The sequence below is a fragment of the Aphelocoma coerulescens genome, chromosome 4, assembly GCF_041296385.1.
Source record: "Aphelocoma coerulescens isolate FSJ_1873_10779 chromosome 4, UR_Acoe_1.0, whole genome shotgun sequence".
NCBI classification, from domain to species: domain Eukaryota; kingdom Metazoa; phylum Chordata; class Aves; order Passeriformes; family Corvidae; genus Aphelocoma; species Aphelocoma coerulescens.
The window spans coordinates 909,675-918,234 of record NC_091017.1 but is presented as its reverse complement, the minus strand read 5'-3'; the positions used below and the strand labels follow the sequence as shown (position 1 = coordinate 918,234).

Here is an 8,560-nt window from a genome sequence, read left to right as displayed (position 1 = left end):
AAAAAAATGCCTAAGTGCCACTTTTTGGAGCCTTGGAAACAGCAGCCCGGCTGGCCGTTTCCAGCCCCAAAAACAGAGGCCGGGGGGTGGAACTTTGGGTTCGGGGCTGGAACTCTGGGTGGGAGGGCTGGGGGTGAGGACCCTCTCCGGAGGAGGGGTCCGGTCGCCTTGGTCCCCAACCTCAGGGACGCCGGCATGCACCAGGCCGTTCCAAGGGTTCGAGATAGTCTCAGGAGCGAAAAGCACTTTCCAGCCCCTTTTCCACGTCCAAGTGTTTATTGTGTACAACCACCAAAACAGTTATGACTTCTATTTAAACAATTACTTGATGACAGTTAATAGTTATATGCAATTGATGACAGTGAGTGATTTACAACTTGGCCAAAAGCCCAGATAACTGCAAGTAGCTGGAGCTTTAAATTGGCTTGTAACAAAAAGCAGCAGCGCTTATTAAGCCGGATCTGGAGCAGCTCGGAGCCGGAGCTTCAGCAAGCTGGACCGGGTATCACCTGCAAGTGAAAAAAACAGAAGGAATAGAAATCGCCTGGGTCCTCAAAGATCCCGAGAGCAGGAAGGCAGCAGGAGGTCCTTCAGCAGGAGCTGCGGGAACCAGGAACAGCTCTTGTCCAGAGCGTGCTGGAGCTGTAGCAGGCGTCCCCGAGAGAGGGAGAGCTGAGCTTACCTGCAGCTGCGGCAGGAACGTCTCGTGGCCGGAGCCGCGATGACGGCGGCCCGGATTCCGAGCCGGGCGCGGACGTCGCCGATGAGGAGCTGCGAGCGGCAGGGAGCCCAGCCTCTTCCATCGGGGAGCGGAGCCGCGCCAGTCTCCGCGTGGAGGCCTCTCCCAGGCCCGTTCCCGGCAGCCGACGTGAGGCGGGGCCGCCAGCTCTCCTGGGGACAGCTGCGGCAGCGTCTCCCGTGTCTCTGCAAAAAGGGCTCAGCAGTCAGGGTGCCCAGCAGAGCCCCACGTAACCCAGAGGAGATGCCCGTCCCCCTCCCAGGCAGGGGCAACCCTTCCCTCCCTGCTGCCCCTCGCTGTCGGCACGGGCTGTCCGGCGCTGCCCGCCGAGGATGGGGAGGGGAGGGAGAAATGACAACGGGAGAGCTCAGGGCTCAGCCCAAAAAATGCACGTTTCTGCCCAGAATCCCTACGCCTGTCCCGCTCCCCCTGCAGCCAGGGCCCTGTCCAGGAGCACTGCCAGGGCGGCCCCAAACCGCAGCGCAGCGGGACGTGCCGCACAGCCAGAAACCACAAGCACAACCCTTTTCTTCCCGCGGAACAGCCAGGCCCAAGGGAGGAGCGGGGCACAGCCACCACCCTGACCTGCTGCAGCCTGGCAGCGCTGCCGGCCCCAAACTGCCCCGCAGCAGGGCCGGCGCCAGAAGCCGCCGGCACGGCACAACTTCCTCAGCTCCTGTGCATCTGGGGCACTCCTTCCTTCCCGCCCGATCCTGCCGCCTTCCCCAGGGGCACGGCAGAGCTGCCCGGGTCAGAGCACTCACCGGACAGTCCCTCCTCCCGTGCCAGCCTCTCCCGGGGCCGCGCTCCTCACCTGGGCTCATCCTCCCGCGCCACGGTGCCCAGGGCCGCTCCTGCTGGGGCCGCGTCCCAGGCCGAGCCCCTCGGCCCGTCCCCTGTGCTGTTTCCTGCATGGAGACAGTCCCCGGTGAGGAAGAGGCTGCAGCTTTGCCTCTTGGAAGATGAAGCTCTTGCCCCAGCAGGAGCTCCCAACCCCACACCACAGGTCCCTCCCCGCAGGCAGCAAAGCGCAGCGCTGAGCGCAGACCCCGCTTGTACGGACTGCAGCCGCCCCCCGGGGGTCACCACCCGCCCCGTGCTCCCCCCTTTTCCCTGCGGTGCTGCAGGGCCCGGCTCACCCCCCTGAGCCCCCGACGGCCGCGGCTTTCCGGGCAAACGAGAGCCGCCGGAGCCTCTCAGAAGCCTGTCCCGGGCAGGCCGGGCCCGCGGCCGGTGTAGAGGCTTTGCCTCCTCTCCTTCCCCCCGCCGTGGCTGCCGGCCCCGCCTGCCCCTTCCCAGCCGGACGCGCAGTTTGGTGGCTCTGCCTCCCTCCGGTGAGCCTGGCAGCAGGAACCGAGCTGCGCCGAGCCGGGCTGCCCGGGCAGGGCCTCCGGACAACGAGGCACAGCTTGCTGGGACACAGGGACCGTCAGGAAGCCTTTCCCCAGACTTACCGAACTGCACAGGAAGGACCGGGCGGCTGCAAGCGCCCCGTCCTCCGGGAGAGCTCAGTCGGGGAAGGCCCATTCGGCGGAGCTGTGCCGGGCAGCCTCCTCTGCAGCTTCCCCACGGCCGAATCTCTGCGAGTACATTTGGAAAACACCGGTGCGGGTTCCAAGTTCCAGAGCACCGCCTGGCTCCCTTCTCCACCACGTCACGCTTTCCTGCGGGACAGGCCCCGGCCCGGGGGCAGCCCCGAGCTCCCGGCACGGCCCCGGCACGGCCGCTCCTGCCATCCCGGCCGGGAGCCGCAGGCCGGCCCGGCGCCCAGGTGGGAGAGCTCGTACTCACCCCGGGCCCGAGCTCCGGAACGCCTCGTCCATCCCCGCACACGTCCCAAGGTCTCTCCGCGCGCACAGCGCTGCCGGGGGGCGCAAACCGGCTCCCGGCACAGGAGCCCCAGCCCGGCCCCTTTGCCAGCGGCGGCTCCCCTGCCCCAAGCGGCAGCCCCGACCACCCGCCCGGGCAGCGTCCGGCTCCTCGCCACAGCCCGGACCCCGCCCCGGGAACCGCGGGAACCGCAGCTCCCGTCAGGGCCCCGCCGTCCCGCCGGGAAAAGGCCGCGGGGCGCGCACTGCGCATGCCCCGGGCGGGGCCTCGGTACCGCCGCTCCGCCCCCGCCCGGCGCCCCGAGCGCAGCTGCGGCCGCTGCGGGACTGGCACCGGTACTGCGGGGAGCGCCCTGGAGCGAGCCTGGAGCGCCCCTGGAGTGCCCCTACAGTGCCCCTACAGTGTCCCTAGAGCGCCCCTAGAGCATCCCTATAGTGTCCCTAGAGCGTCCCTAGAGCGCCCCTAGAGCGTCCCTATAGTGCCCCTATAGCGCCCCTATAGTGTCCCTAGAGCGTCCCTATAGTGCCCCTAGAGTGCACCAAGAGTGCCCCTAGAGTGCCCCTACAGTGTCCCTAGAGCGCCCCTATAGCGCCCCTACAGTGTCCCTATAGCGCCCCTATAGCGCCCCTATAGCGCCCCTACAGTGCCCCTACAGTGTCCCTGGAGCGCCCCTAGAGCGAATCCTGCCGAGGTCAGATCGGTGCTGCAGGGAGCGCCCCTCCGGCGCATCCCGCCAAAGCCAACCCGGTACTGTGGAAAGCGCCCCTACAGCGGCCCTACAGCGGCGCATTCTGCCGAGTTACAGCCGCTGCTGCGGGCCCCACAGCGGCGCTTTCTGAGTTCGAGCGGCGCTGAGCTCGTCCGGCACTCGCTGCGCGGTTCGACCGCCGGACGCAGCCGGGCCCGCACCCGCCTGCCGAGCGCGGCCTGGCCCGGGCTGAGGTGCCGCACCCGCGGCCCTTCTCACCCGCTGCCCGCGGCGGGGCCCAGCGCGGCCGGGGGAAACAGCCCCTCCCGGCCCCGGGTCCCCGTAGGGCTCCCACCGTGGTCCGTGCGGCATCCCGCAGCGGCACCCAGCCTTGGTCCCTGCTCATTCTCGGTGAGAAGCGATCCCAGCTCTCCCTGCTCCGGAACGGCCGCTGCCGTCAGAGAGGCCCGGCTTGGAGAGGGGGTAGCCGAGTCACATTTCACATGAGACCAGTCCGTGGTGCGAAGCCGAGCCGAACCCAGCCAAGTTCAGCCGAACCCAGCCAAGTTCAGCCGAACCGAGTCGCGCTCGGCCCAGCCGAGGCGAACCTTACGAGCTCGGCCGAGCCGAGCCGAACTCCACCGAACCCACTCTCCTGCTCTCGTGACCAATAATTAGCGCGAGGGATGGCCTTTTAGAGCAAAGCATTTTCCCTGTTTATCCTCCTGCCTCTGTTTCCCTCTTGCCTTGTCCTCGCTGGTTCAGCCCGCTGAACTTCATACCCCAAAACTGCTTTGGTTCCTCTTTACCCTGCAATAAATCCGCTTTTCCCTTCTTCTCTCATGTCCCTCCCTTTACTGTATTCCTTAACTGAGCTTTAAGAAACCAGCCCTGACCCGTACGCTTTGTTTTCGGCTAGACTCGGCTCGGTGCAGCTGAACTCGGTGCCGCTCGCTGCCTTCGGCCGAGCTCGGCTCGGCTCAGTTCGGCTCGGCTCGGCTCGGCTCGGCTCGGCTCGGCTCGGCTCGGCTCGGCTCGGCTCGGCTCGGCTCGGCTCCCTGAGGGCGGCGCGGGCCGGGCCGAGGCGCTGCGCGGGAAAGCGGCGGCCGCCCGGCGTTAAACACCCAAAGCTCGGCGTTTTCCCGCTGCCGAGTCCCGCGGGCGGCCCGGCCATCGCACGGATACGAACGGGAGCGCGGCGTCGGGCCGGAGTTCATTAGGCAGGGACCGCACTCGCGCTAATTAATGGTCAGGAGAGCCGGAGGCTGCGTTCGGCGGAGCTCGGCTTGGTTCGGCCGAGCTCGTTCGGTTTGGCCGAGCTCGGCTCGCTCACGATTCCTCATGAGAGGCATCGCTGCTCCCCGGGAGTGGAGCATCAGCAGGGCACAAGCCTTGGAAAAAGCCTCATGAGCAAGTGTCCCCCTGAGATGGACATCGGGTGCCGGGAGCAAGAACCACCACGCCGGGGTGGTTAAGTCTTGTGGGGCAAGAATTACCCCGGGCAAAGCCTCCCTGTCACGCCTCGGGGGTGAGGGAGCTTGACCACAGCACGTCTGGGGGCACAGGGATGGACCTCATCCCCTAAACTCCCGAAATGGGGATCCCCCGGAGACCTGCCCTGCAGAAACTGCATCAGAAACCAAAGCTATCATCAAGATAACACTAACAAACCTAGAAATACAATAAATGGACAAACCCAACCCAAAATAAAAAAAGGCCAGAGGAAAACCGAAGTCTCCCGGCAGGCACAGACCAAACTCAGAGTGTTTCCCCGGGCTGCACCAGCTCCCCCAGCCTCACGGGGAGCGCGGCGTGCCAGGGCTGCCTTCTGCAGCGGGCACCAGGAGAGGAAGGGCCGGCGGGGCAGCTGGCATCGCGCGGATGGGAAGCCAGGCCCCAGCAGGCAACACTTAGGAGCTGGGCAGAACCTTCCTCCTGGAGGATCAAAGTTTCTCTGGAAAAAATGGAACTAAAACTCTCCAGAGCAATCTGTTCCTCCAGGAGATAAGGAGGAGTGGGCACCCACATGGGAAATGGGGAGCAGCTGGGAAGTCTGGGTGTCTCAGCTCCTGCCTCGGTCACGGGAGCGAGCGGGGTTTGTCCTGGCAGTGCTGGTGTCACAGACAGAGCTCCGAACGCAGCTGCCTGTACTCGCATGGCACAAAGCCCTGCTGTCCACGCCCCGTGTGATCCTTTAGCCCGCACCCGCTGCCCACGGTGCACTGCAACAACTGGGAGGAGAAGCTCAGAGCCGAAGGGAAAAAAGTCTCCTTTAGCTCTGTGAAGGACTGTGTGCCCTGCACATCTCCAGGAAGGCCACAGCCACTCACCAGCTGTCTGAGTGGCTCTGTCGGACAGCTTCCCAGCCAGCGCAGCAGAAAGGAGCTCGGCGTGGCTGTGCCAGGGGCTGTATGTGCATCTCCACGGCCTGGAAAGAAGTCAGAAACAGGAGAGAAACATCACAATTCCGGCCCTTCAAAGAGAGAGGAAACTCAGTCACGTAACTGAGGGACAGCCAGTTAGTCCTGGAGGGTGCGAGTGCTTTAATTCCAGCTGTGCACATAAGGCTTTAGTATTCCGTGTAGCTTAGACCAGGGTGTTTCTCCCTGGCTCAGCCCCAGAGTCCAGCTGGAAGCACGGCCACGTTAGCAAGCACCTGCCACATCCCTGCCACGGGGAACGAGGGCTGGGCCTGGGCACCAGCCGGAGCATCGGCCTCCTCACCACTCACCGTGGGGCACTACAAAGTGGAAATCCACCCTTCTGCTGACAGCTGCAGCTGTGGAGCAGTTTGGGCTGATGGATATCGTGCTTAGGGATGTGATGAACTTGTTGGCAAAAAGCTGCCGTTGATGTGAAAAAACCTGAATCACGGTGACCTGAAACCGGGGTGATTTTACCGTCTTGCCAAGGTGGTGTGTTGCACCCAGTCACAGGAAACCTGTTTCTCTGACCATCCTCTGGGACAGGCAGTCCCTATAATCTCTGGCAATCAGAAAGCACAGGCTGGGAAGGAGCTGCCAGGGCCCTGTGGCCGTGCGTGGTGTCTGTGTTTCCCCCTCTCCCGGCGTGCCGGAGAGCTGAAAAGCATCTTCTGGCCGGGCGTGACGTGAGCCGTCAGCCAGGTCTGCACCAGCTCCCCCAGGCTCTGCAAGCACAGCGGTGCCTGTGACCGAGAGCTCCCTGACTGACGCGAGCCTGAGCTTTATTCCAGTCCGCGGAGCGCGGCCCCGCCGGCCCCGCGAGCCCCGCGCACGCCGCGGCCGGGGAGTCGCTGTCCCGAGCGGTCCCTGTCCCGGGCAGCCCCGCTTCGCCGCCCAAGGACGCGTGTCTGCTCCCGGCTGGCTGCCGGCTCCCTTCCTTCGCTGCCGGCTCGCTTCCTTCGCCGCCGGCTCCCTTCCTTCGCTCCCGGCTGGCTGCCGGCTCGCTTCCTTCGCTCCCGGCTGGCCGCCGGCTCGCTTCCTTCGCCGCCGGCTCGCTTCCTTCGCCGCCGGCTCCCTTCCTTCGCTCCCGGCTCCCTTCCTTCGCTCCCGGCTGGCTGCCGGCTCGCTTCCTTCGCTCCCGGCTGGCCGCCGGCTCGCTTCCTTCGCCGCCGGCTCGCTTCCTTCGCCGCCGGCTCCCTTCCTTCGCTCCCGGCTCCCTTCCTTCGCTCCCGGCTCGCTGTCGAACACCTGCGCCGGGTGGGAGGGGCCCGGCCGGCCCCGGCGCCCTCCTGCCGGAGCTGCCACCGCTCCGAGACGCCCCGGCTCGGGCGGGTTTTGCCGCTATGAACACAAGTTTTCTTGCCGCTTCATCTCGGTGCTGTTAAGTTTCGGTGATTTAGGTCGGGTTGCCACATACGAGACTCCCCCTCCAAACTCTCTGCAGCCTCCGCACTGTCAGGAGTGTTGGCTTTGTTGCCCCATTCGACAGCCCAGCAAAGCCACCGTCCCCCGTTTCTGTGCTCCTCTGCAGCGTCTGCCGAGGGAGACCCCGAACGAAACAGGCCTGAAGATTAAATGTCCGTGCCTGTACGCAAAGAATCGGTCTCTGCACCAGGACCCCGGTGCAGCCAAGGGAGGGAAAGCAGCACTGCTGGCTGCACCTCCCCTGCGACTGAGCAGACTTGAGATAGCCAAAGCTGCCAGACAGCAATGAAAGTCTCACTGCGTGTGCTAGAAATCTTTCAGTGCTAAATGCACACTGAACCAGCCTACTTGTCATGTTTCTTCTAATGAAGCATTAGCATTAGTGTCAAAACTTGTTAATGCGATACAGAAATTACCCAGTGAATATATATGTTCCTAGCTCCGTTTGGGTGTGTTGCTACACTGAATAACGGGGGAGGGAACGGTGGCTGTCGGTTCTCCTTATGCTGCCGCTAAACACAATCACTGCAGGGCCTGGGCTGGCCTGCCTTCCTAGGAGAACTCTGGGGGGAGAGACAGAATGTTTAAAATAATGCAATATTGGCATTGCAGTTATTATTTCTATTTCTGATACATTTGTTGGATAGTATTTTTTACCTCAGGCAGTAAGTTACGTGTATCAGCTTCATCCTGAGCAGGTTATCAGCACATTCCCAGAAGGAATGTTAGCTTCTGTCCAACACACCATGGAGGCCAGCAGGAGTGGTGCTGGTGCACAACTGAAATGAAGCACACTTTTACTCAGACTGCTTTGTGAATTTTTTGTTGAGATGTTTCTGCATACCTTCTTGTGACATGTTGAATTTAGAGATGAGCTGATAAAGGCAGGAGCACTGTTCTGTCATCACTGTTAGAGTTCTTTAAGATTTCAAACTCCTTAGTATTAAGTCCTAAAATTTTTACCATTACTTATGACATCGATGACACCGCATCAATTTCTTTAAGGGTTCCTTTAATACAAGTGAAAACTGAAATAATTGCTCCAGAGCACAGTTTGCCCCAGCTGAGTGCTTCTGAATTCAAAATTACTATGCCCCATAGAATGGAGTAAGTCTCTTCACCTTTGCTGAGAAAAGACTGGATGCTTGGCCTTAAATCCCACAGCCAAGGTTTTTTTCTTCATTCTCAAAGACAGCCTGGATTGTAGCACAGTTCTAACACGGTGGTGTCAACATAGAGCATTACAGACCAGATGCTGGCCAAACATCTGGCTAGGCAACAGGATTTGTGCTGGGCATCACCACAGCTCATGAACACAGTGCTCAAAACACACTATTCTGACCAAAAGATGTCTCAATACAAAATTTTCACTGGATGAAACCCTTCCCTTCAGAAGTACTCAAGTGCTATCACTGTCATGGTCACAGCTCACTCACTACCTGAGTTCTCTCAAGT

At 62.2% G+C, this 8,560-nt stretch overlaps 1 protein-coding gene across 2 annotated transcripts; it reads right to left on the bottom strand.

Moving 5' to 3' along the window:
* Positions 1 to 257: 257 nt before the first annotated feature.
* On the bottom strand, positions 258 to 2,909 carry LOC138109244 (collagen alpha-2(I) chain-like). Of its 2 annotated transcripts, none has more exons than XM_069012326.1 (5): positions 2,531 to 2,909; positions 2,194 to 2,403; positions 1,554 to 1,647; positions 683 to 924; positions 258 to 509 (listed from the first exon to the last, which is right to left on the bottom strand). In XM_069012326.1, exons 2-5 carry the CDS (start codon positions 2,264 to 2,266, stop codon positions 451 to 453), a joined length of 468 nt encoding a protein of 155 aa, XP_068868427.1. In that variant the 5' UTR covers positions 2,267 to 2,403; positions 2,531 to 2,909; the 3' UTR covers positions 258 to 450. The 2 variants fall into 2 exon arrangements, with proteins under 2 accessions (XP_068868427.1, XP_068868428.1); XM_069012327.1 differs by having other exon boundaries at positions 2,194 to 2,319.
* Between the last annotated feature and the right edge of the window lie 5,651 nt (positions 2,910 to 8,560).

What these genes read in the sequence shown, in the direction of transcription:
- LOC138109244 (XM_069012326.1), bottom strand. Translation starts at nt 2,266, where the DNA reads ATGGGCCTTCCCCGACTGAGCTCTCCCGGAGGACGGGGCGCTTGCAGC. An exon ending in GGTCCTTCCTGTGCAGTTCG is followed by an intron (nt 1,648 to 2,193) that starts GTAAGTCTGGGG and finishes GTCTCCATGCAG; the next exon opens with GAAACAGCACAGGGGACGGG. An exon ending in CGTTCCTGCCGCAGCTGCAG is followed by an intron (nt 510 to 682) that starts GTAAGCTCAGCT and finishes TTTCACTTGCAG; the next exon opens with GTGATACCCGGTCCAGCTTG.